Below are 26,027 nucleotides of genomic sequence, written 5' to 3'. Positions count from 1 at the left end.
GCTCGGTTAGGTCATTGACGAAGTCAAAATTCGGGCAACTTGATCGGCAGTAGGCACAACCCGTACTTTCCGTCGGACTCGAACATGTGTTTCGGGCTGATTTCTCGAAGCGCTGTCACCTTGCCGTAAGACGGAAATTCAACTATGTCCAAAACATGGGCGAAGACTCACAGAAAACAGAATTAAAAGCTTTTGCAATGGCCTGATCTTCCACATGAATGATCAATGACAATGAAGTTTGAAGGCGATGTGGTGGTGGCGAGTTTTGAACAATATTGAATCTGGAGTGTCTAAGATCACAACAGAAGTAGAACGGTGAGGAGGACTATGATGTTTTAGGTTATGTAAGATATCCTATTTTGTTTGTCTTTTGGCCTAGGAATAGAAAGCTTTCAAACATAAACCATAAAATCACTTTACAATAAGAAAACTCGAGTATAAAGTGACAATACTGCAGTCTAGACTCCAGGAAGTTCTATCGATAGAAAATGTTAGCTGTTGTCTCTGGGTTTTGTATGATGATAGAGACTGACCCTTCAAAGCTCAGAGCACTTGAAGCGCCTGTTGAAAGCGCCTCCGCTAATGCAAGCGTCCGGGTAGTATCCGGGAGGACACGAGTTGGTGCAGCGGCCCAGCGAGGTAGGGCCGCCCAGGTAGGTGCACTCCGCCGCGCATCGGCTGCCCCCGTCACCGTTAGTGCCGTCCTTTCCGCAGGAGACATAGCTTTCGGGGCAATCCAGGTCTGCACGAGCAGAGAGAGGACCCGCAGCAGCGAGAGAGAGCATGGCGCTCATGGAAATGGTGAGGGTGCTGAGGAACTGCATTTTGATAGGAAGATCTTGGTAATCTGGTGTTGGTTGGTTGAAAAAGAAGTTTGACAGAGTTTGTAGTGAGTCTGATACTGGTAGTGATTGTGATACTGATGGTGAGAGTGATGAGATGTGAAATCAGAGGAGGAAATCTTTGGTATTTATATTCTAAGAACCCCTTTTTCTGAATCCATCGTCGAGTATTGAAGACAGTAGTTTGAGACCCTGTCACAAGGCTGTTGTCTGAGAGATATTGCGCTACGTGTGAATCACAAATCCGTAATGACCACAGAAGCAGGATGTGGCTTATGATTCTCGGCTTCGCTCTCGGGTTTCTAGGTCAAGTCGCGCTAGCCCTACCAAATGCGCAGAGAATGAACAATTCAGCGCCGTAACCTCGGTTTTAGAGTTGTGCACGTTCCACCCGCCGCGGGGCTTTATATTAACCAAGGTGGCTTGGCCCTCGTGTTGCGCATTGACTATGACTCGAGTTGAGACGATCGTAGTCATAGCTTCAGTTCATCTGTTCAATTCGGATGTGTCCATGAGCCTAAGGTTTCACGATGCTGAAAGCCCAAATAATTGTTCCTGTCCCTATGAGAGTACACTTAGCTCTGGCTGTTCTCCTCAGTGTCTTCAAGTAAGCAACATCTAGAGTTTATTTTGTAGTCTTTACAGTTTTAAAGTCGATGTGAATCACTCGCTATGTTTATTCCAAGGCACTCGACAAACGAGTAGCAAGATGATTTAGTCTACAGTAGAACGTTGCAGCAGGGGACTTTAACAATTCGATTAACAGCAAGAAGGCTCCATAATCCACTTGTCTTTCCACTCCCCTCTGTACTGTGTCAGGGGGTACAAAATACACTGAAACACACTGCCAAGGGCAATACAAGCTTTGTGCCCTAAGGCTAGGCTACTCTTAAACCTTATGAATGTTAAGGCTAGAGGTTTGTAATAGTTTTTGAATTATTATCCAGACTTTGTTCTCTGTAGTCAGCCTAGCAGTCAGGCGTGCAGTTAGCCCTGTATCCTGACAATCCAAAAACTTACAGGTCGGAGTCCGCAGCGATGCCGCTGACATGGGCAACCTGTGGAGACTTTCTTTGCGCAGCCGCTCAGCCCATGAAAAAGTTAGCACATCTCTTAGTGAAAAGTATTAACAAGAGACAGAACCTAAGGCTGTGTGCAAAACATGGTTTCACATCGTTCAGATAGTTCAGTCTTCATTAATCGTCTAATGCAAGATGAGTTGTTCTCCTAGCTTTTGCACTCTTAGCACATACATACTTGTTGTGCTTTACTATCAGTAAGCCGAAAGCGAAAGCGAAACTCTCTTTCGACAAACTTGAGATACTCGTTCTCGCTTAAGAATTGGAAGCCTCTATCACATGTTGTTTATTGCAAGCTACGTGTAATAACTTCGCTTCTTGCAACTTTCCTACGCCTCGGTGCTTTCGTTTGCTAAATGACATTCGTCGTTGTTTACTGCATCTTTAGATCTCATTCCATGCCTCACTCAATCAATCATTGGCATGTCTCAATTATTTTGGCACTTTTCCTACTTATATCCCCAAGTATTCTCAATACGAGGACTAGGAGTGGAATGCTGGAGCAACAGATGAACACCGAGAGTGTTACAAACATAACCCATACGGCGTCAAACGTTCCAAGACTTAAGGTGAAAGGGTTACTATGCACAACATAGTAGAGGTGTCATTCAAGAATCAAGCGATTATGTTGTAGTAGGCCAAACTCATCACTCTATGAGCCTTCAATCAAGTAGACTAAAAAAATTTGTACCAAAAGCAATAATGCAGATCGATTCTTTCATCTTGGATTTGTGCCATCCTAATCCATAGCTATGAACAATCTTACTTCAACGACATTTTCCACTTTCACGATGCTTCCCCTGCTCACCCTCAGCCTACTGTTCTAACAATACAAGGGTCACAGGCGTCTTGGATGCACCGTGCTCAGTGCTTCACGCACGCATGTTAACCGTCAAGCATAGGCTGGAACTGACTCATATCCAAGCAAAATAGAGGGATGCATAGTTCATTATGTGACTCTCAGGTCTCGAGATTGGTACGCTTCATGGAAAATCACGTGAAGAGTCTGGAGCGCGGACCTATTACCTTCAGAATCGACTTCGCGACCCTGGCGTCTGGCATACCGTGAAGCATTATCTTCTCTTTACGGCACCTTTGGCTGCCGTAACGTATTCTGAGTAGTGTTAACAAGTCTATAGTCGAAGCTTTCTCCATCTGCCCAGCAAGCCTGGCGGAAAGTGTCCCATGGCTTCGGAACATGCTGGATGCCAGGGTCTTTAGTATTTAGTAATTTCTCTATACGGAAGCCCAGCAGGGCAGATTACCCTTCACCCAAGGCGCTGCGAATTTTATTCGGCAAATTTTGCAGGTCGATACTGTGTCGGACCCTGGCGCGGGAGTTGGTGACCCTCCAGAAGAGATTGGCCCGAACCTTTTCGCGCACATGGATGTGGGCTAGAGACCATTCTCAACGTCGCGATTTAGCAAAGCGCGATTTAACGGTGAAGAATATTGCCAGTTTTAGCCGTTACCGTAAATCTTTTTAGGGGCAAGCTATGGGTAGATCGGCTGAGGGACAAGAGAACAATGTACCTAGGTTCGAATAGCAAGAACAACGAGAGCGCTGGTCAAGGCAACGCCTCTTGGTACCTACAGAAGAGATTCGCCAATCGCCACAAAAGGGTCCCTATTCTGCAACGTCAGCTGCAAAGTACGATGATGGCAGGGTTAGATCCGAAAGCATATAAACGAAAGGAATCTCGATGATATGCTGTATGATCCAGCTCCGGCGGGACTCAACAGCGTCAACAAACATATAAGTCTAGTGATGATACTGGGGAATTCAGAGATATTACATTACAATGACATCGGTGAGTCGCTCGTGTCAGTGCTCATCGTCGATGGTCTGTCTACAGCAAAAGCTGCTTTGCAGTCAGGAAGATTTCGGTTGGAGACAAGGTTTACGAATTGGTGACGGTACCAGATGTGCGAAAATTGATACCACGAATTTCACTCACACTCAAGACTCTTCTGCTTGAATCGGATCTCAAATCAAGCGACACGCAGCCATCGACCATGGACGCTCAAAAGATAATTCTCGTAACTGGCGCGAACACGGGCTTCGGAAGTGACGTGGTAAAGTCGTTGCTTCAATCTACCACGTTTTACTCTATTCTCTTTGGTAGTAGAAATCTCGCCAATGCCGACAATGCAATCCAATGCCTTGCGGCCCAGTTCCCAGCTTCAGAGAGCGTGCTGTATCCTTTACAGGTCGACATTGAGAATGACGAATCAATCAATGTAGGGTTTCGAACTGTCGAGGAAAAGTTTGGCAGGCTTGATGCCCTTGTGAACAATGCCGGTATGTTGAATCCCGTCATGTTGAAAATTTGCAGTTTCAAGTTCTCCAAAGGTGGCCAGTTTGACCAGCTGGCCAAAGAAGGCAAAATGACGCTTCGAGAAGTCTGGAACAAGACCGGGAATTTCAACACAACTGGCACTCACATCATGACTTCATTCTTTGCCCCAAAACACTGGTCGGAGACGGGGGTCAGAACTTGGGGCATTTCTCCAAGTTACCTTGCAACAGGTCTCGGGGGAAGTCTTGAGATTAACAAAAAGCAAGGGGCTCAAAATCCTGCCATTATGACTTGGCTTGACACTGGTCGCGAGTTTGGTTCTGTGTCGGGAGGTTCCATAGGGTGCAGCAGCGGCTGTCACCGTGTCGGGATTGCAACGCTCGAGCTCATGTGTTGGGTGCCGATGCCACGTGTGGCCAAAGTTTTCGGAAGGCATCGCTGGAATAGTCTCGGAACACGATGGCAGGGGCGAATCGACACGACCTTTGTTGTCGATCTCGACGTTTGTTAGTGATATGTATGCTAGTTCTGGCCTCTGTCAACAGGGTAGAGGATCCTGGATCTTGGACATGGGGGCTGGCTAGCTGTTTGCAAAATCATGCTCTTTAGTGGGCAGCCAGTGTCATGAATCATTTGCGTATTGTCTTCAGTGCGTAGGGAGAGGTCATTACATCCACCTTGGTTGGATTGCACATTGGAACACCAACCATGCTGGTCAAACCAACTGCCGTATTTGGTATCGTCGCAAGTTATGATTCGTCCTTTTCTTTCCAAGCCGCGTTCCTTGTGCCAGCCGGGTGGCGTGGATCTCGGTCCTCGGCGAGCTGCAATGCGAGGCGATGCAATGCGATGAGAGGATTCGGCACGAAAGGCTGATGCGTAATTGGCTCTCTTGCACTTCTCGTTTGGATGGAAGGCCGTTCTGTCGACGAACATGCTAGCAAGCTAGCAAAAGCTGCTGGGTGGATGGTTTGCTGGAGCGGTCGGTCGATCGGTCGGTGGCTGCGTGAACGGCGATGGATAAGGTGCCGAGGTCCAGTTGACGCTGGCTATATCTGACAAGGAAGGGTTGTGTCGGAATAGAGATGTTAGCTCCTCCCCCTTTCCTCCCTGAAATCGAAGCCGGGAACCGTTTCCGAGACGCCAACCGAGCTGCACCGTCCGCACGCGGCACCTACACCATCGCGCAGCCAATGCCTCGGTCCCAGCGACCGCCTCGACGTACACTTTCAACCCACCGCCGACCTTGCTTTACGGTATTCGACATATCTGCTGTCCCCCTTTTGTCCGCCTTGAGAGCGACCTGTCACATTTATCGCTCTGTTCTCACAAAGTATTTACCTCCGCAGCATATCTACGGCGCCTGTTATTTTTTGAGAGTCAAGCCATCTACCGCCTTAGGATCGGTTCATCAAACATATTAACGGTGTCTTACAAAGATATTTCTGCCAGGGTGGCCTAGGAGTCTACTCGGCCACCAAGTGCGGCCTAGCTTGCGTTTCTGGCCTGAAAGGACTGTAAAGAGGCGTCTACAATGCCAAAGTCTTACCGCGGTTCAACGCCGCTGGCAGCGTCGACAACTTCCCGCTCGTCGCTGTGGTTGTCCGCGGCCCAGTGAAACCGAAGACCTCCCCCTGAAACCAGGATTCAAGCTGCCAACGAGAGCGTTGCCGATGACAAAGCCGACACAACTAGCAGTTCCCGGACGGACGGCAGCCAGAAGGACGGCCCCCTGGACGATTCACGCCGTCTGGACGGCGCCTATCCGAACATGGCCATCTGTCCCGCTGTCTTGCGCCTCTCCTATTCGTACACGTCGACGGCACTGCATACTGTGCACAACCGATACCGTGTTTGAGTGGATCACTTATGTTGACGCTCGAGGCCATCCACTGTGTAATTGCGCTCCTGCAACGGTTGTCTGCGTCTGCGTCGCTGTCGGAGCAACAGAGAAGTGCTGCGTCTTCGGGCTGCTGCTGCTGGAGGATACGTAGGTTAAGTTTTAGCTTCTTTTCTAGCTAGGCAGAACAGTAGTAGAGAAACTAGAACAACTTTATAGACACAATGACTACGACCTAAAGCAAGAGCTTGTAACTTACTTAGGACTATATATCTAAAATAATCGCTATACTTCTTACTGATGGCGGCGCTGAGATAATGACGAGTTCCTTGACTTACATGGCACATATCCTTGCCATCAGGCCCGAGTTGCAAGACTCCATTCCGTGAGAAGTTGACAAGTCTCGGGTTTTCAATTGAAATATGCAACTGATCTCACAGCAGCACTGTAGTATGTCGTTCAAGGTAAGGATTTTGTGCTAAGAATAGTAAAGAGCCCAATGGCTGAGAGATGCTTAGGAGTTTATGTTTTTTACTGCTTTGATCTGCTAGGTATGGTTATTTGTCATTCAACCCGGTTTCATTGTTTTATTGCTATAGTTACGTCGGCGAATATACAACGAAGTGGCCAACTGCATCAAGGTTACCTTACGTAATAACTTACTTCTACTCGTCGCCAGCACCCTAACTTATCTTAAGGGAGAAAGGGTGAAACAAGGAGCAGCATCCAGGTCACCTTCTGGCTCTTGCACGGCATGACTCGCACATACCAAGCACCCACGCATAGAAAGCTCAACTAAAAAAAAAAGATGAAGTCGTAGAAAACATACAACACCAGGTATTCGCTGGTCGTCACCGACCCAACTACTAATCCGGCCCTCACTGGCTTATCTATGGGAGAGCGGACGGGATCCCGAGTTCTCCAGTGGGTATGGTCGTATGTGCTATGCCTTCATGACCAGGTCGTTTATCATGGGCTTTGCTGGAGATCGTCAACTACCAAAGTGCAGTCGACAAATAATAGTCCAAGAGAGAGGCCCAATAACTACCTGAATTGAATCGATATCTTTGACGGGGTCGTCATCGGTAAATTATTATAAGGGCGACGGTTGTACAATAGGCACGTCTTCTACTGTTGTCTTGTGTGTCGTGTCTTGTGTCTTGTGTCTTGTGTCTCGTGCCATTTGTCTTGATGATGCCCACTTGGTCAGAAGCATTGCGACTCTCGCTATCGACAGCATCGATCATGGCTCTGCTTAGACTGTCTAAACCTCCCTCTGTCTCTATCTCGCTCGCTCACTCCCTCTCGTCGACGCCCTGGGCCGGCCGCCAAGACCACCTCAATCCGTCGCTTCAATGCCCTGCCATTGTCTGTTGCACGCAATTGCTGGATTGCGAGCGCCAGCAAAATGGTACTTAGAGCCTGCATGTTGTCCATATGAGTGAGCCCAAAGGGAACCAGACGCTGTAACTCGATAAAGTGGTCGTCGGAAAGGGGGTCTGACGAGGGAACAGGGATGTGGCTTGTTGTCGTTAATATAATCGATGTACTTTTCGGTAAAGGAGGAAGGGCCAGCCAGAAGGAGAACTAGTCTAATGATAGCATCAGTATGGTGTTTGGGGTCTGGTTCGTTTGCGACGACGGCGGTTCGGCTTTCCTCTGTCAAGGGTGAAACGTCAGCCAGTGTAGCTAGTAAAAGAAAGGCATGCATGCAAGACCTCTGCTGATTCGTCTCCTCAAACTGGCAGTACGCTGCTTCTTCGTCTTCGTTTGTCAGCCGTGCAGTCGATCAAGCTGCAGACCTCTAACATGTTAGTAACAATGGTGATAACGGTAATCGTGATAATAGGGGTGATGGATGTGCAGTTAAAATTGCGGTGGCTCAGATTGCAGACTTGAACTTGGGACTGATGAAAGAGGACAACGAGAACGGTTACTACTTGAATGGACTCGAACTCTACCTGTTCAAGGACTTCTCCATTTTCGAATGAGTCTGAAAGATTTCAGACACCTGCAAATACTGTACGTCTTGGGTAGAGCCACCGTGTCGATGCTCTCAATGGCACGGTTGAATCTTCGGTCTGTATATCGGCTCGCTACCTCCTCCCAAGCTCGTAAAACCTTACACCCTCGACCATGTTGCCAAGAAATGATGTCGAATTGCCAAGTCGCAGCCATCGTGAGATTGATTTCGCTCTCCTTAATCTCGTACCTGAAAAGGAAGCCTTCTCCGAAACCAGGACTCCACATTTCCAACATCTTTGAATGAGGCATGCATGTAGCTGCTTGGCTTGCTGCGACAAGTAGACAATCTACCTCTATAGGACTAACAAGCAGTCGCCCAAGTTGGCAGCTGAGAACTAGTCGCTCCAGCACGCAAGAAGGTAATTCCTCGCCCGATGAGATTAAAGAGTTGAAGTGGGAGAAGAAATCTCTTGCGTCGATGACATATGTGATTGCTAGTTCCTTGAGATGAAAACTGGCTGGAACTGCGGTCTGGAGCACAGCTGCTGGCCCGTTTGCTTGCTTGGAGTCACTTTGACTTTGAGCTTCAGATATCAATTTGGACCGAGACTCCCATATGGATAGCTTCTGCAGCGACGGGACTCGATGTGCAATTGAAAATGCGAATCTATTTCCGGTTGCCTGTTGAAAGGTTTGTGTCGTTCCCAGCTGTTGTTCAAAATCGAGTCGTTGAAGGCACGGAAAGCTGTCGCGGAGCTGAAAGAGTAAGATAGAGGAATAGCTCCAAAAGAGTGTTTGGCAGATGGAAATCGCAGTGATGCTAGGTACCAGCTCAACAGGCCCTTGCTTGCTGATGACGCTGTTGATGGTACGGATTTCCGCGAATAGATCCATGATGGCGGGTGATCGACGGTGGACACAGCGACGGCGACCACGCCTAGATACTTACCTCCGATCGCCCGCGTTTGGAACCAAGATACCCTTTAGTCCAAGCGAAATACCACTTTTGGGTATATTTTCGGTCCAAAGAGCAAAAATAGAGAAGAGCTTTTCCAAGTTTTCAAAAAGTACCCTCTCTCTCTCGATAATTGTATGTTGGCCTCCGACCTCCCGAAGGCATCGATAGCAACGATATTCTTCCATTCTCAGATAAAGGGAGATGGGCTTAATGAGATATCTGTGATGTCTTTGGATAGCCTCGCGAAAGCCTTGAAAGTTCGACTTTGAAGTCCAGGGCCGGAAGGTCAACTTTTGCCAGAGCAACGGTTCGAAAAAGCTCTGCCATTCTTTCGAAACGCTTGCGTAGATGGCGAGAGGGAGCTCTTCAGAGGTCAAAACGTCGGCTAAAAATTGTAGAATCATGCGTCGGAGCTCTAGTGGAAGACATGTCCAGCGAATATTTCTAACGCTTTCTGCTTGGATGGCGATTCGCTGCAAGGCTCTGTGAGATGGGAGCTGCATCATGACGGCAAAAGATTGTAGTAGGCCGAAGGATTCGGGAAGCGGGTGACAAGTGATTTGATCGAAGCATTTGTATTAATAGTGAGAAGATGCAAGCCAAAGTTCGTCCCGTATTTTCTGCACTCTTTATATTTTTTTGCAGTGGCCATCAAGCCCCTAAAACTCGGTTAGAAAACCTTACTGGAGGTTGCACTATTTTCTTCCTGCTGCCTAGGTCTTGCTGAACTCTCCATAAAGGTGGCGTTCAAATAAACATTACAAGAGTAAGAAAATGTATGTATGGTAATCACTAAACCCAAAGACTCGAGAATAACAAAGTAAAGTTTCCCTAGTATATACATCTACTGTGAAACAAAGTGGTTTTCAAAACCATCAGTACTAGCGCTAAGCTCGTCAAAAGCTCGATAGATGGTATCTCTAGTTCTTGCAGCAATGTATTCAATCTCTTCGCTGGTGCTTGTGTAAGCAGGCGCAAGAAGAACGTGATCGCCCAGAACGCCGTCTTTTGTCCCAGTTCCGGGATAGAGACTGATTCCGAACTCATTAAATCCCGTGAGGTATATTCTGTTAGCGACATCTGCTGACCGTGGGAATGGCTCTTTGGTCAATTTGTCACAAACAAACTCAATCTATAACTGCGGGTTAACCAAACCATGCGTATCTGCAAATGAGTTCCTGAACTTACTCCCCAGAAGAGGCCCTTTCCTCTGATGTTGCCGACATAGGGATGGTCACCCAAATGCTCGCGCAAAAGCTTTTCAAGCAAAAGTCCCTGCTTTCGAACATTTGAAACGAGTTCCTCTTCTTGGATGATGCGCTGCACTTCTAGTGCTGCAGCACACCCAACTGGGTGGCCTTGATAGGTGTGTCCATGAGAGAAAGTTCTTTGATTCTATTAGCGGTCTTGTTGTGTGCCCGAAGTGTGGTGGAAACATACCCGGTGCCATCCCCGAGAACCTTTGCTACGCGGTGATTGATCAACATACCAGCCATTGGCGCGTAACCGCCTCCAAGTCCTTTCGCGATGGTCTGTATATCTGGAATAACATCTTCATGCTGCCATGCATGCAACGTGCCCGAGCGACCCATGCCAGACATAACCTCTGTAAGCACGTTAGTGACTTGATTGGATAAAGGGGGGGTTCTGTATCTAGCCAGATCCTAACCATCTAAGATGAGAAGAGCGCCGTATTTGTCGCAAACCGATTTCATGGCTTTGAAATACCCGGGGACAGCTGGGACACATCCCAACGCCTGCACTTCGCAATTAGCACAAGCAATCCCGGCCAATCTCTTACATTAGCACTTACAGCGCCAACGACGGGCTCAGCAACAAATGCACACACCGTGTCGGGTCCCAACTCTTGAAATTTGCGGTCCAGCTCATCCGCTAGTTGCGCAACGTACTCTTCGGTCGTCTGACCCTCCGTCATTCCACGGTATGCGTTACAAGCCGAGACTCTTGCGATGTTTGGTAGCAAAAGATCCAAGAAGAGGCTTCGCCTAGCTACGTGGCCGCTCATCGAAAGCGAACCCAGTGTCGTGCCGTGATACGAGCCTTCCCTGGCAATGAAGTTGACGCGTTTGGGCTGTTGAGGAGATAGTTCCATGTAGTACTGCCGCGCCAGTTTCATGGCAGACTCCATAGCTTCTGATCCTGTGGCCAACTTTTAGCAGGTTTCCTTCAAACAGCAAAGACTACTCCCGTATCTTACCAGAACACATGAAGTAGGCTTTCGACATGGCGCCCCCAGTGCCCTGAATCAACATAGTCGCCAACTGCTCTCCAACTTCATGACCAAAGAACATGGAATTGCAGTAAGAAAACTTGTCGATTTGCTCGACCATCGCTCGCTTTACTCTTTCATTGTTCGAGCCTATGCATGCAACGGCTGCACCGCATGTTGTGTCAAGGATAGTTCGGCCATCAGCAAAAGTCAAATATTTGCCATTTGCCGAGACGACTTGTGGCGGTGCTTTCTTCAATGAGCGATGAAGGACAGCGCTGACAACAGGAGCTGCTTTTGACGTTTCAACCGCGGGACTGTCGACAGGGGCATGTTTCGACATGGTCTTGATGACCCCGTGGGAGCCACTAGCCATTTCAGCGCGATTTTTTGGTGAATTGAAGTTTTAGGGAAACCGACAAGATGCAGGACTAAGAACCCAGAGTCAAGCAGTTACGATGAGGGATTGGATATTTAAGACGTCTACGTTTAGTTGGCTAGGTCAGAGGATCAGATAGCGCGTTGGTATCATGTGGGTTCACTGCGTGTCGCATGTTTCTGCACGGCGCATCTAGCGCGCATCTGGCGTATCTGGCGTATCTAGCGTATCGTATCGGACTTAGTCCAATTACCTCTTTTGGTTTGGCACTAGTTATGCAGTTTAAGTCGATAAGAATGCCTTCCCCGCAAGAGCGGAGACAAGGCCGTCATCGGGCTCTCAATCTGTTAAAAAGGGAGATATGAAATAGCCGAAGTTATTAAAATCTCTTGTTTCTCAATGTGTAGCCACTTAGCCTCCATGCCTCACTTCCAGGTGTCATACCTCAGCAGAGAAGATTAGTGATCCGATCTCAATGGTCTCCCTTGGTCTGCCATTAAGCGGAACCGCGGATGGACGGAAAGATGTGTGAAAACAGCTTAAAGAATTTTCAATTAGCTATCTAGGTCTTCTCTTTAGGAAAACAAATATTGATCAATGGCTTTAAACTTACATTTTGCCTTTACTCTAGTATTTGAGTTGCACGTCTAAGATCAACACTCTATTGTAGCATTAGTGGTCGAGGAAGTACTATTGTATATCCATAGAAATAAAGGATGCAAAATTTCTACTACGTCTTGCTTCCGGATGTGATTGACTTACAGAAAGTTGCTCTCTATCCGTCCCAAAGTGCAAGCAGTACATCCTCAATTAGGTAGCAGGTTAGATGTTACAGGCTATAACGTTGTCAGCTAAGGTTTATCTACAGCAGCGAAAGATTAGGTTGGCTCTTTATAACTTGAAGATTTATAATCTCTTTTTAGGAGCTCTTTAGCCGGTTCTCCTATATAAGGTTTGACTTGCTTGATTGCTGCCTGCAGGCTTAAAGCTTAAAGAGTTTCAAGTAAGTTAAGGAGCCCATACATGATAGGAGTCATAATAAACACCATTGTGAACTGCCTGAACTTGCTGCAGAATTATAGCCAGATCATTGAGATTAATGATGGTGCCTAGGGCTTTAAATGTTCGCTCGTGATCACTGAATCGAAGCTAGAAACAGGAATGTTCGTGTCAGCCATGTTAATTCCTATAGAACAGTGAGAATTCTGAATGAGGCTATCTAGAAACTGAGGCAATACTTCTACATGTCCCTAGCCTCAAAGCAGAATGCGAAGAAGCGGACGGAAATCTGAGAGGCAGTCTCGAATTTGTTGACATGCTTTGCGACGAATTCTTCTGCCGTTAGGATATACAATTCTTGGGCGAAGCATTGTCAAATGCTGTAGTCGGAAGACATACATGCTCATCCGTTTCGGGCAGCGATATCATGAGCCCTTTGCGTACTAAGCGCTACGGATGCATTGCAAACCTCCTACACATGGGCGATAAGCAAGCGGAAGCGTTGAAATGAGGTGTTAACATAGCCTTGTTTCTTGTGCATCAAAATAATACACTACCTGCATCCTACCTCAATCAGTAGGGTTGCGTTACCTATAACTTGCTGGGTTATGACAACAGATCCCTAGATATGATAGAGACTAACGCAGTCGCAATATATACTCAGGGCTACACCCTACGTCTTCATATGATGATAGAAGCTTGTGTTTGACGAGTCTCTTGACTATAGGTAGGAAAACACCAGCTTTCCTCTCATCCTTATCTGGAGCTACTTACAGTAAATCATACCCCTAAAGAAACATGATATACCTCAGACCATGACACAAATATACTTATAAAAGGCTATTCCCATGACCGGAAAACTGCGTGGGCTGTCCATCTCATACAAGACCTAGTCCTGGCGCTCCATGTAACGGGAATAAGCAGACCTTCTTAGGGGCGTTGTCATTCAGCTAAAGAGGACTTGTAACAATGTCCACAAAGCCGAATCCGTGCTGCTGACCGAAGAAACTGCCCTCTACCTCGACGACTCCGCTATAGAATGGGGCTGCAAGCAGTCTCTCTTGGTCTTCCCGGACGGTTCTTATGCTCAAAGCATCCCCGTTGTCGAACTTCAAACTCCAACTTTGAGCGTAGGTCAGGTTTGTGTTGGGCGATGTCCAAGGGCCCCTGGTTCCCGGCTCTTCCTTCAACCGGAGGAGGTGAAGCCCGTCTTCTGCGTGAACGGTGGCAAACCTCAGCTGCTGTTCAAAAGGTCCCGTGGTGTCAGAGAGCCAGGCGCTGACTTTCACACCACCCGAGAAAACAATGCCGAACCATGTGAAATTACTTGGTCCACCAAAGCCATGCTGACGATCGTACCACGTCAGGGACCTCTCAGGATCGATCTCAAGGGTGGTACCGTTGATAGTGAAGGTTCCTTGAGTCTTGCATCTCGGCAGTGACCATTGCGTCGTGACACCAGTCCCCCACCGAAATCGGCCAACGCCAGCGTTCAGGAGCACTGGCGAGGAGTCGAAGGTGATGTTCAGTGCATGCGTCTCTGCTTCACCCCACATGTTCATTGTGGAAACACTGTCTTGAGAGACCCCTCTAAACCCAAATGCTTCGAGTTCAATATCAAGCACGCCATTCTTAATTGTTGCATTTCCAATCAGCGGTGATGAGCCTGCCGTGCGCCAGTAGTTGTTGGTGTCTTCGAGATCAAGAATCGCAGACTGATACTGAGCCTGACCACTCAAAGACAAGAACGTTTGAGACATGACTGCATACTGGTGGTTGTTGGTGGCGGTGACGAAGGCTGCTATCCAGTAGGAGTTTTGTTCTGGAGATTGCAGCTGAGACTCCTGAAGAGAGTACAGTTCTGGTAGGTTTGACTGTGAAGGATGATGTTAATGTTGATTGAGCCCAACAGAGAAAACAGAATATATTGAAAGCACCCACGTGGAAAGTAGCGACGCTTGTGCGTTCTGGCACAAAATCGAACTTGAAGGCAGAGGTTACTCCCAACACCAGCGCAAAGCAACGGCAGCTGAAACGCCCCATTTCTGGTTTGCTGACAACAGGCAAAGAAGATGAATTTGAGAGGAGTGAGCTTGGCGGCTGTCAATTGTTTTGCTTGAAACCTTCTTGAGCGTAAACAAAAGCGTGGCTGCGTGAGTGTTTAAATGCAAAAAGGCGCACACCATCCAAGAGAAACAGAAGACATGCCCCCTCAACTGCAGCAAAGCATCGTCTCCACTCTCCACCCTACAGTTCAAATTACAGCACAACAACATTTCCCACTGTGTTCTTATATAGCATTACCATCAAAGTTGTTAAGGGCTAGATTGACAGTACCTTTGATACAGGCATAAATACATGAAAATAGAAGTACTACATATCTGCAGCATTATGTTAGGCCCTCCTTAGTTACTCCCCTGCTCACTGTATGGAGAATGAAGCCTTGCCTCGGTCGATGAGACATGTCCCAGTTCTCCGTCATTTTCCAAAATGCTACAGAAATTTAGCAAGGCCTCTCATGCTCCTGATGCTTCCAATGGTTCCGATACTTCCGGAGTTTTTTTTCGGGGGGGGGTTTTTTTTTTCTTCTTGCTTTTTTAAACGTCAGTCGTTGATATCTCTTCTACCGACTTCCTACAGTTAAGAAGGCGGTTGTTACAACCCAACTGTTAGTGGGCCGCAGGCCACCCTAGCACCTATCGCAAGCCGGCACAGCCTTTTTGTAGACATTAGAGAAGGCCCAGCTAGACGAACCCTTGAACAAGGAGGAACCATAGCACAATTCCCAGAATTGACCAGCTCAACAGGTTGTCAAACGGCTGACAGGTGATCTTGTGCTTGAAGCTTCAGAGGCGTACTCCTGAATGAACTCGAGGCTCAGACGGAAGTAACGGACATTAAACCAGACGGAAATAGCGGACATTGATCCTGCTTGTTACCGAGAAGAGAACATATGGTTGTCCTCTCGGCTTAACATGTTCACAAGACCCACATTGTTTAGGGGCAGAAAGTGTGAAAACCCATCACCCTTGCTATTCTCCCTTGAGGAGATTAGTGAACACTCCCAGACGATGCGGTCAGCGAAGGGAGTGAAGCCCCTTTTGCAAGGGTTGACAGGACCATTCTATCCGCTGTTGTAGGCATGCGAGCCTCCACAAGGGACAATGTACTGAATGAAGGAAACATCCCAGGCCGTGCTACTTGGATGTGGACCTGTTAGGAGCCGATCTTGGAGAAAAATGTGAGGTCCTCAATACGATAGCTCTACGCACATGGAAGCAGTGTCGTTGTGACTATGTTACAATTAAGGGTCCTTAGGTCTAGAGTCATCTGGTTGGGCTATGGACCTATGTGACTAATCAACTCCGATCGGCTGATTACCAGGCCGCTTGAACTAGCGCACAGCAGCTGACGTCATTGTCGGCATTCCACCGAGACCATGATTTTCTCGGACAAAAATGGTTGTCAAATTGTCCGTCTCTGATGTATGACTTGGGATACTGAGGCTTGACGACGTAGGTAAGCTGATCATCGGGGTCAGATGACCTAGATAACTAGGAAACTAGGGAAACACCGAGGTTACCTAGTTACATTTCTAAGCTACCGTGAAATCAATTTAAAATCAATTTCATATCAAATCCAAACTCATTCGTCTATAACTAAGTATTTTGTTGCCCTACTTTTAGACCTACTGCGCTAGCCATCTAAAATGGTTAGGTCATCTAACCCCGATGGTCAGCTTACCTCCATCCTCAGAAGCCCGTCTGCTGCCTGGTTTAGACGAAACTTAAAGCGGCGCCGATGACTCACTCCAGTTTTAATTGAAGACCACCGAGTCACCTGTTTGAGGTGTTCCGTGCTCCTCCCTTTCCCTTGAGGGTCCACTCGTGCCTTGGGATAGAGAGACTGTGTGTCCTTTCTGATTATTCCCATTAGGGGTTTGACTGTTGGTCATTTTTGCAGTTAACTTCGGCTCTGAACTGTCTAAAGCAATGATTTTGGAGCGTCAAGCAATGTGCACTCCCAACGTTGCACTCCCGGCTGATTCGGCCGATCCGATGGCGGCGTGTTCGCAGTTCACCCATTACGATTTGCACCTTTTGGCCCAGTCTTCGCCAGAGTCACCTCTTCGAGTAGTCGCACTCGTCGATTACGACTCTTTTTACGCCCAATATGAAGCAGTTCGACTTGGGCTTCCTGCTTCACAGCCTCTAGCCGTTCGTCAATGGAACGCCATCATAGCGCTCAACTACCCCGCTAAGCAGCATGGTCTTAAGAGAGGCATTTCAGTGGATGAAGCTCGCCGTCTTTGTCCAGGCATCACAATTCAACACATCCCAACTTGGAGGGAGGGCGATGGCCAGTGGAGGTACAGAGAGGATGTACTGGACCACTTGACAACGGACAAGGCCTCATTGGACCCTTAAGTCAGAGCACCCACTTCCTGGCCCCCCCCACTTCCTGGCCACCCAAAAATCCCTCATTTCCCCTCAACACCATGACTGCCCTCCAGCTTCTAACTATCACAACATTTACAACCCTCATCCAAATCACTTCATTTTTTGCATACGCCTTCCTTTATACCTTATGGTCCGATATTCCGAAGATGAGCTCAATCAAGCGCTGGAGGCCATCAGCAACGGTCTTAGCCTAAGGAAGGCATCATTGCAGTATGGTGTACTAAGGTCAACACTTTAGCTTCGATTGCAGGGCAGCCAGGCAAGGAGCATTGCCTTTTCTGACCTTCAGAGGCTTTCCCCTAGTCAGGAGGCTAAGCTGGCTGAATGGGTGCAGATTCAGCATGCTCTTAGGCTCCCTCCTTTACATTAACAAGTTAAGGAGTTCGCTGGACGAATCCTCCATGCAATAGGGGATACCCAGCCTGTTGGAAGGGGCTAGATCCAGGCCTTTATAAGGAGGAATCCATCAGTTAAGGTCCAGAGAAGTCGCTCTATTGATTCTAGACGTGTTAATGGGGCATCTACTGAGGTCATTAGGGACTGGTTCAAGCATCTCGCCATACCAGAGATCATCAGCATTAAACCAGCCAACAGATACAATATGGATGAGACTGGTATCCTTGAGGGCCAGGGCTCTAATGGGCTGGTGCTGGGGATGTCTGAGACGAAGTCTGTTCGCAAGAAACAGCCTGGATCAAGGGCATGGGTATCCATCATCGAATGCATCTCTGCCCTGGGCCATGTTCTGAATCCCCTCGTTATATATAAGGGCAAGGCAGTCCAGCAACAGTGGTTTCCTCTGGACCTTAGCCCTTATGAAGGATGGCAATTTACTGCAACAGAGAATGGATGGACTTCAGATGCCACTGCAGTTGAATGGCTGCAGAAGGTCTTCATCCCTCAGACCCTTCCTCAGGGCAAGGAGGTCAGGCTGCTGATCATGGATGGACATGGGAGTCACACAACGACTGACTTTATGTGGTTATGCTATATAAACAACATCCATCTACTATTCTTACCGCCACACACCTCCCATGTCCTCCAGCCACTTGATCAGTCAGTCTTCAGCCCTGTCAAGTCAGCCTATAGAAAGGAGCTTGGGTACCTTAGTCAGTGGAATGACTCTACTATTGTAGGCAAGAGGAACTTTATAGGCTGTTATCAGAAGGCTCGTACTGCAGGTATGACAATGCAGAACATCAGAAGTGGTTGGAAATGGACAGGGTTATGGCCTGTCTCTATGGCGAAGCCTCTGATGAGCTCCCTCCTACTCCCAACAACACCAAAGCCATCAGCATCGTCAGATCAGGTCAGCAAAGGGCATTCTGGAGGCAAGGAAGGCAGGGAAGCTGAAGGATGGGCATCTGCGTCGTCTGCAGTAGTGTGGTCGACGCCAAGGAAGATGAAGGATCTGGCTGGCCAACTGAAGCTATTCACAGAGCTGGATAATGACGCCAGTACTCAACGCCTCCTTTTTATGAAGGTGAAAAAAGGCTTCAGCGAGCAGTCCTATAGCCTGGCTACTGCCCAGCACAAGCTGGAGCTTCTGCAGGCCCAAATCAACAATACTGCAGTGAGGAAAAGAAGGACAGTCCAGATCGATCCAAACACCAAGTTCGCCAACATCAAGGACATCCAGCGGGCGCAAATTGAGGCTGGTGATAAAGAGGATGATGCAGCTGAATCCAGCGCCTCTGATAACCCTAGTGAAGCTGGAAGCTGTATTGTAGTGGCATCTAGACGAAGTCAATAATTAATTGAACATACTGGTGCTGGTGGGAATACCCTCATTTTGGGGTGGCCAGGAAGTGGGGGGGGCCAGGAAGTGGGTGCTCTGACTTATCGCGACATGTCGCGAAAGACCATCCAACTTGTCAGGGACCTTTTGCCTGCCAGCCCCGATCCGAAAATCGAGAGGGCTAGCGTAGACGAGTTCTACCTCGATCTCTCGACACAAGTCTACCGCACCCTTCTTGACCGTTTTCCCGACATAACATCCGATACCATCTCTACGCAAAAGCTACCACTGCCTGCTGTCCAGAACCCTCTCAACTGGCAAACGGATAGGGTCATGAACCCACCAGAAAGAGGCGACCATGGTGAGTCTCCTGACTGGGACGACGTAGCACTGAGCGTTGGTGCCGACATCGTACGCAACATCCGTGAACATATCAAACAACGACTGCGACTCACAACTTCTGCTGGTGTCAGCCACAACAAACTACTCGCCAAGGTCGCATCCCGTATGAAGAAGCCAGCTGGCCAGACAGTGATCAGAAACAAATCCATTGGATCCGTTTTGTCGGCTCTCAAAGCCACATCACTGCCTGGCCTTGGTCGACAGCTGGGCCAGAAAGCCGTTCAGGGCCTCGGTTCTGACAACATCTTCGACTTACTCCAGGTGCCTCTGGCGACGATGATAACCCAGCTGGGGTCTGAACAAGGACACCGGGTTTTTGCAGCTATTCGCGGAGCTGACAAAGGGGCGGTCGTCCCACGATGTCAAGTTCAATCGCTGTTGTCGGCCAAAACATTTGTGCCACCGGTGGAAAGCCTGCAGCAAGCTAGCAAATGGCTTCGAATTTTTGCGGCGGATCTAGAAGCCCGGCTTCACGATCTCGACGTCAGTTCAGATTTGCCACGCCGGCCCAAGACAATTGCAGTCCACCATCATGTAAGGGGACGGTTTGGCCCGACGAGATCTAAGCAAGCGCCGATCGCATTACAGTCTATGATTAATCAGGATACTATCTTTGATCTGTCGTACGCTTTGTTGACGGCACTTACGGCAGACGGTGAGTCTTGGCCGTGCCAGAGCATATCTGTCAGCCTGTTCAACATGGAGTCACGTGCCCCTGGGAAGGGACGCATCACATCCTTTTTTGCTCCCAGCGCAGTTCACTCATCTCAAAGGCGACGAAGAAGTAGTTCAGGGCCCGAGACAAATGTCGAAAACGAAAGGAAGAAAAAAATGCGTAGCTCGATTGGGCACTTGGAGTCTGCAGAAACGTCCGACACTTCAACCATCTCTGTCGTTGATGGCCGAGGCACCAGTAGCGGGGTTTCAACATCACCGTCTTTGCCTTGGAGAGACTCACAGTATGAGTGTCCATTGTGCAATGGGTCTGTTGAACCAGAAAACGTCCTTGAACACCTCGATTGGCATGTTGCAGAACAGATTCAACATCAAGAAAACGAACCTATGAGATAGCTAGGCCACTTGTTGTTTTTACTTTCTCCAACTAAACCATTTTTGCAGTCATCACACCTAACGTGCCCTAAAAGAAGTGTTCATAGATACCCTTTCATAGTTATTGTTGTTATTGTTGTACTTGTGTTCAACGCCACAGCAGCAGCAAGGCAAAATCTTCCCTCTCGCCCCATTTTTCTTAGCATCTGCTATTTGTAAAACAGTCTTTGCACTGCTGGCATTCTTATTAGCTGGAAAGCTTTCATTTAGAGTCCTTCCGCGATAGCCACACAGCCTCTAGAGGGCATCAGACTGCTACCAGCTCCATCAGTCAGCCTCAAACATGGCGATCGACTGGTCTCAGCGCATGATGGTTTTGATAAGTGGAGTTTTGACAATAGGTTCTTCTGGACGACGATGTCTCAAGCTCAACGTACAACGGTTCTACTGCTCTCGGGAAGAAAAGAAGAATCTCGCGAAGAGTTTCGAGTGATCCTGGAGATTTGCACCGGGATCAGAGGAGACACTCATCAGGAATCGCTTAAGTCCATGATGCGGTTTGGCATTTCCTATCTAGACGTGACAATCTAGATGATGCTGAGTATACATGGCATTCTGGATTCATGAGAAATAATCACTAATTTCACAAGGAATATTTTCATAAAGTTATTAATCTTCGAAAGAAGGCACTTCGGCAGTCTCACCGTGCTGTTTGTGTAATTATGTACCTGGCGGCGGTCTATCAGGCGCAGCATAGATTTGGGGAAGTCCAGCAGGCTGCGAATTTGGCTCTCGGCGAAGCTCCAGACACGCATGTTTGGCAGCGAGTGACGAAGCATACAACAACATTTGGAGATTTGCGACCTTGCGATCTACTTTGCTTACTGGTCGTTGCACAAAATTCTTCCACCGTGAATCACGAAGTCATTGCAAAAGTAAACACTTCTATACTCTCCTAATTCCTATCCTACACACCCCGTCGCAGCGACGCCAGTACCACAACAACAACGACTATGTTCTCTGTGCTGTGCTTGTCTGTCTAGTCCCTCGTAAGAACAACAGCTTATCTAACTAACTAGGGAGAGGACTAGTCTAGAACGGTTATTTTGTATTGTCAGCCATAACTTAGTGTTATTCTGCCTATTAAAGCGACTGTCTATCAGCTTCTGCTTTTTTACAATTTCCAGACAGCACTGCAAGCCTGGATTTAGCCTCTAAAGTATTGTTAACGAAGCCATACCGCCGTAGGGCGTCAGGAGCAGCATCGACCTGAGCACACTCATTTTCATCCCTGCTATGGACTGTATCATCTACAGTTTCGGATGTTTCAACTCTTTGTGAAAGTCCGTTCTTAGATTGAGGCTCATTTTTGCAGGGCAGAGCACATTGGTGACAATCCCCCGTCGATAACAGTCCGCCAACATCGAAAGGTTGTAGATGCCTTGTTTCTTGGACAGACGATGTCTCTTCTGTTTCCCGTCTTGTAGGCGGGGGTCTTAAGATGGTTCGCTGGGAGGAGCTTGGTTGCTCAGACGGTAATACCCAGGCGACGACTTTTCCCCAAAGGTAGGGGAAAACTTGCCCTATCATCATGAGGCGGATATACGGTACGCACGCTCTGTCATTAATGTCAGTTACATGAAAGAAAATACTTGAAGGTGTTTGAGTTGCAAGCTTTCTGCAAGAGTGACAGAAAGTCTGACAGTAAGTGTCGGATAACAAGTGTATTGACTAAGAAACAAAGGGAAGTCTTACGTACACTGTAAATGCTGTCACAGACTCGAGAGCATACCACAGCTGTAGGTCAAGAGGGTCCGCCCCTTTCGAAGTCAATAATTGTTTCTTTAAGCAGGCTACCATGTGGCATCCCAGAAACCACCAGATAGCAGATGGTACACATACCACGAACTGTAAAACGCGCGCGCACGCTTACAACCCTCATTATTGCAGTTGTCATTGTTCTGATAGAGAGTCAGTGCGGCAGTTCTGTCTGACAGCCCAGATAAAAGCGTACACAAGCCCAAGGCTGAACATTACCACAGCACGCCTTTTTTGCTTCCAATGCCAGTGCGTCTTGAACACTTGCCTCAACGGTAACAATATCACTATAGGCAACGTTAGACGGCGCTTAAATCTAAGCCAGGAAAACCATCAGAAAAACAATCAGATGCATTTTAAAAAAGTCAAACAATTGGCGATGGGGTTGAAGTACTTACACCATAAATCCAGCGCCGCATTCGTGGCTGGATACCCTCCTTCACCCTCCCAGACGTCAGCGCACTTGCATCCCAGCCAAGGTTCACCTGAATGCTCCCAAAGACATGAGAGGCGGTTACACATAAGAAGCTGCGCTAATACAAAGGAAAGAGTTAAGCAAGCAATAAATATAACAGTGCCCCACAAAACTCGTTTGTATCTATTGCTGCAGACGTTGAATATCCGCAAGAAAAAAAAGACAACAGACATCTTAACTAGGCCTAGCGAAACAGCGCATAGAATGTTATAGGCTATGTTTACTTTAGTAAAGGTAGAAATGTTTTCGAAATTGAGGATCCAATAGTTCGAAATCGATCCAACGTTGGCCTCTAAAACAGGCGTCAGCCCTGAGATTATGCCATGTGTTTACCCATTATAAGAAGACGAAAACTTCAACAAATACTGAAGAGAAGACGAACTTATAGCACTGAGTGGCAAAAGGGCAATTGTAAGCACCTGTTAAAGAGTTTGAGTCAGTAGAGTAATGTGGATTTCTGGACTTGGGTCTTACGTATGCTGTCACAAGGACGTAGTCATCTAGACCCCATGGCACGAAATGACGGATTTTGCAAGCGACACGAAGTGCCAGGCATACGGTTTCAACCGCTAAGGCGGCGGCGATGTGTGGTACATAACTGGGGTGCTCCTTAAAGTCTTCTGGCACTTTGCCAATGCCACATTTGTCTGAGTACTTTTTTTACACAAACGGGAATCAGTCTTCCAATCTTTTTGTCGAACGAGCCCAGGTGTAAGGAAGGATTGGCTTTGGAATAGCAGCAATAGACATACCACGCGGAAACCAGCTTTAGGTTTTTTGAAAATTGATGTTAGTACGTGAAATCCAAGAGAGAAAAAAGCACGTCGGTATTGAAGATTCGATTGTGTAGTGACGTACTCCAAAACTCTCGGCTACCGCAAGTCGACCTGTGTTGGAGACAGTCGTCCTTTATTTCCATGAATACGTCGTGGGCGGTATTCGTACAGATGCATGTCGTGTCGTTGAGGATCCTGGGATCAGATGAGGGGCGGCCACACCATTCTTGAAGACATGGTGCCTAGTAAGATCGGTAAGGGTCAGCAAAAGGTATTACTATCTCACTGAAGACTGTCGAAGAAAGAAATACATGTCCGGATACTCTCCAGACTTACAAAGCATGGCGGCATGGTCCAGTACGACAAGTTGGCCGCGTCTGGGACTTGAGATGCCACGGTGGAAAGAAGCCATTCTTGGGAGAGAAGCAGGAAGGCTGGCAAAGAAGGCGAAGGGGAACGCATCGCCACAGTGTGAGACCTGACAAATCTGGAGATCGCGCGGAGGAGAAAAGCGTACCGGGTGGTTCGCCGAGAAAGGGACTTATACCCGCGACAGGTACCGGCATTAATACCAGAGGGAGCAGAGGGCTCCCCGAGCTTGAAGTCACTGAGTTTCCGATTGACTTTGAGTGAGCATGAACTAACTTCAAACCCTAAGTAAGGTTTCGGCCGACAGAAACAGGCAGGTTTGCTCTATCACCTCTAAGTGGCCGTCGTACCTGTAAATGCTAATTCACGCGTAACCTTTATGGGTCCCAACCAACGGATTGTGAATGTTAATTCACTCTGTATAGCTACTATTTTATGCAGATAGATTTGTCTGCAGAGCAGGTATCATGTAAGGTTAGCCCAACTAGCTATATCCTTGTCAGATTAGACTGGCGACAAACGATGATCGTATCTAGAAAGCGAACAGAGCACGTCCTTGAGTAGCCAGTTGTACTAATGCTTAGTTAATTGTGGCTGCACCTTGCCTGCAACCATCGTATTTGTATTGAACTAGACCGTTCCAAAGTGGTGGCCACGGGTCACACACGTGGATCTACACGCGTGATGAAGGAAAGGATGAACCGCAACAGCAATTGCGCAGCCTCGCTCGGGCAACGTCGGAAACAATGATTGAATGAATCTGGCCACCTAAGAGTGGGTTTTTCCATGTCCACTTTCGACAGGACCCTGCGAGAGTGATTTGCAAGTTGTTGCTGGTTGCAGTGCTGTGTGTGGCACACTCTGCTAGCGTGAACGTAAACCCCTCCTCACACCTTGGAAGTACTGCAAGCCTGCATTGGGGCTCGCCCCGGCTAAACAGAGGCCTGGGTCGGAACTTTTGCCTAGGCAAAAGTTTGGGGGGTGCAAGGGTTGAGCACGTCAAGGCAGGCTTGTGTGGTATGGTAAGGTTCGGCTCCGACCAGCCGAGGGGCGGACTTACACTCCGTTACATCGATTTCGTCGTAAAGGTACGCTATGGGCTCGTGGGGGTCTGGTAACAGGTCGTCCGTGAAAGCGTTTTCTCCCGGTGCCCAGCTTCTTATCTCCAGCCGTTGGCGCGAACCTGCTGCCGAGCATGAGTTGATTGGTTAGCGTGGGGTGTAGAGTCAATGGTGTTGGATTAGGTCCCCTTCGTCGGGTCGTCCTATGCCTAACACGTGTTTGATCGGTGCCCGCACTGCTTCCATGTTACTTGTAGATTTCCAGTGTTTCACCGCTGTGAGCAGTTTTTCTCTCAAATAAAACCTCCCAAATTGAAGAGGGGATTGTCTATCCGTTGCCCTGTCTTCTGTTGCATTTATCGCCGTTGCTCGATCCGTCTCATGCATTAGAACACAAAGTGTTTCGCCGTCTCCGCTACCTGCCCACAGGAGCATATGTCAGATGGAACTGTTCTAGTCTTGTGTAGATACCCGTTCAGTCGTATCATCCCCCTTCTCAAATTTGCCAGCAACCTTCGTTTGTGTCTAAGGAAAGGCTGCTTTAGAGGTTGGCAGCCCGGTTGAAAAAATTGTGATACCCTCGCTTAAGTAAAACCGACCCGATATAGGCATCATTTACCCAAAAGACACAGTCGGGCCAGGATTTACCTACAAGAGATAGATGCCACTCGTTTGAGTAGATCCGACAGATCATTTAAGCAATACAACCACACTTTTCCCCGTTCGGTATATCGCTGGTAACCATACCAGTGGTTGCCGACACGCGGACCGCTGCGAGGTCCCAGTGAGTTGCCCTTAGCTTCTTTCTCGACTGCGGATATAATCACCCGACCGCGAAGCTTCCCAATTCAAACTCAACATTTCCTCTTAAACTTTACAAATGCCTCGCTTCGCTTCGCACTCGGCCTGAGGTGGTAAACTCTCGCCATCTGTGTTTGGTTTCGTGATCTGCACACAGAGCTTGTGGACTTTGTGTAACAGACAGGCCGGGGCAGGCGTCAAGGCTAAGGCGTGTGGCAGACAATTAACCTCAGCGTCAGAACCCGCGTCAGGACCGTCGGACGACGGAGGATGGGAATCACCCGGTTCCGTGGCTGTTCCACAACTAATGCCGATAGTGAGTTAACTTCCCATCAATTTGAACGACCTCGCCTCACCACTTCCCTCCACTGCATTGCGCATGGAGCGGATGTCTTCCTTCGCCTGCCTGTTGTTACCTGTGGTCCGAAGGACAAGCTACAAGTCTCCCCTCCCTCAGCCGATTGTTCCTTTACCAATGGATATTG

General features: G+C 48.1%; 8 protein-coding genes across 8 annotated transcripts; 2 read left to right on the top strand and 6 right to left on the bottom strand.

Moving 5' to 3' along the window:
• Nucleotides 1-533: 533 nt before the first annotated feature.
• On the bottom strand, nucleotides 534-984 carry CDEST_14257 (uncharacterized protein). The gene has a single exon (XM_062930413.1). It carries the CDS (start codon nucleotides 822-824, stop codon nucleotides 537-539), a length of 288 nt encoding a protein of 95 aa, XP_062786464.1. The 5' UTR covers nucleotides 825-984; the 3' UTR covers nucleotides 534-536.
• A 2,953-nt stretch (nucleotides 985-3,937) lies between these two features.
• CDEST_14256 (Putative short-chain dehydrogenase/reductase SDR, NAD(P)-binding domain superfamily) lies at nucleotides 3,938-4,732 on the top strand (the record flags this gene model as incomplete). Its single annotated transcript, XM_062930412.1, has 1 exon — nucleotides 3,938-4,732. The coding sequence occupies one exon, from the start codon at nucleotides 3,938-3,940 to the stop codon at nucleotides 4,730-4,732; it is 795 nt and encodes a 264-aa protein (XP_062786463.1).
• A 3,294-nt stretch (nucleotides 4,733-8,026) lies between these two features.
• CDEST_14255 (uncharacterized protein) lies at nucleotides 8,027-9,487 on the bottom strand (the record flags this gene model as incomplete). Its single annotated transcript, XM_062930411.1, is given in 2 exon segments — nucleotides 8,027-8,963; nucleotides 8,976-9,487. 2 exon segments carry the CDS (start codon nucleotides 9,485-9,487, stop codon nucleotides 8,027-8,029), a joined length of 1,449 nt encoding a protein of 482 aa, XP_062786462.1.
• A 93-nt stretch (nucleotides 9,488-9,580) lies between these two features.
• On the bottom strand, nucleotides 9,581-11,624 carry CDEST_14254 (Putative aminotransferase class-III, pyridoxal phosphate-dependent transferase, major). The gene is made up of 6 exons (XM_062930410.1): nucleotides 11,203-11,624; nucleotides 10,798-11,144; nucleotides 10,654-10,741; nucleotides 10,425-10,590; nucleotides 10,173-10,371; nucleotides 9,581-10,116 (listed from the first exon to the last, which is right to left on the bottom strand). Exons 1-6 carry the CDS (start codon nucleotides 11,588-11,590, stop codon nucleotides 9,829-9,831), a joined length of 1,476 nt encoding a protein of 491 aa, XP_062786461.1. The 5' UTR covers nucleotides 11,591-11,624; the 3' UTR covers nucleotides 9,581-9,828.
• A 1,630-nt stretch (nucleotides 11,625-13,254) lies between these two features.
• CDEST_14253 (Putative AttH-like domain superfamily protein) lies at nucleotides 13,255-14,757 on the bottom strand. Its single transcript, XM_062930409.1, has 2 exons — nucleotides 14,534-14,757; nucleotides 13,255-14,466 (listed from the first exon to the last, which is right to left on the bottom strand). Exons 1-2 carry the CDS (start codon nucleotides 14,633-14,635, stop codon nucleotides 13,543-13,545), a joined length of 1,026 nt encoding a protein of 341 aa, XP_062786460.1. The 5' UTR covers nucleotides 14,636-14,757; the 3' UTR covers nucleotides 13,255-13,542.
• A 1,848-nt stretch (nucleotides 14,758-16,605) lies between these two features.
• CDEST_14252 (Putative UmuC domain, DNA polymerase, Y-family, little finger domain, DNA/RNA polymerase superfamily) lies at nucleotides 16,606-20,263 on the top strand (the record flags this gene model as incomplete). Its single annotated transcript, XM_062930408.1, has 3 exons — nucleotides 16,606-16,961; nucleotides 18,976-19,285; nucleotides 19,454-20,263. 3 exons carry the CDS (start codon nucleotides 16,606-16,608, stop codon nucleotides 20,261-20,263), a joined length of 1,476 nt encoding a protein of 491 aa, XP_062786459.1.
• A 1,122-nt stretch (nucleotides 20,264-21,385) lies between these two features.
• CDEST_14251 (uncharacterized protein) lies at nucleotides 21,386-22,184 on the bottom strand (the record flags this gene model as incomplete). Its single annotated transcript, XM_062930407.1, has 3 exons — nucleotides 21,386-21,920; nucleotides 22,002-22,150; nucleotides 22,176-22,184. The coding sequence occupies 3 exons, from the start codon at nucleotides 22,182-22,184 to the stop codon at nucleotides 21,386-21,388; spliced, it is 693 nt and encodes a 230-aa protein (XP_062786458.1).
• An 11-nt stretch (nucleotides 22,185-22,195) lies between these two features.
• CDEST_14250 (uncharacterized protein) lies at nucleotides 22,196-23,773 on the bottom strand (the record flags this gene model as incomplete). The annotated part of the gene is made up of 5 exons (XM_062930406.1): nucleotides 22,196-22,347; nucleotides 22,432-22,825; nucleotides 23,010-23,182; nucleotides 23,394-23,553; nucleotides 23,648-23,773. The coding sequence occupies 5 exons, from the start codon at nucleotides 23,771-23,773 to the stop codon at nucleotides 22,196-22,198; spliced, it is 1,005 nt and encodes a 334-aa protein (XP_062786457.1).
• Between the last annotated feature and the right edge of the window lie 2,254 nt (nucleotides 23,774-26,027).

This window comes from Colletotrichum destructivum, chromosome 9 (assembly GCF_034447905.1).
Source record: "Colletotrichum destructivum chromosome 9, complete sequence".
NCBI classification, from domain to species: Eukaryota; Fungi; Ascomycota; class Sordariomycetes; order Glomerellales; family Glomerellaceae; genus Colletotrichum; species Colletotrichum destructivum.
Note: the sequence above shows the minus strand (reverse complement) of the source record. Positions and strands in the feature narration are given on the sequence as shown.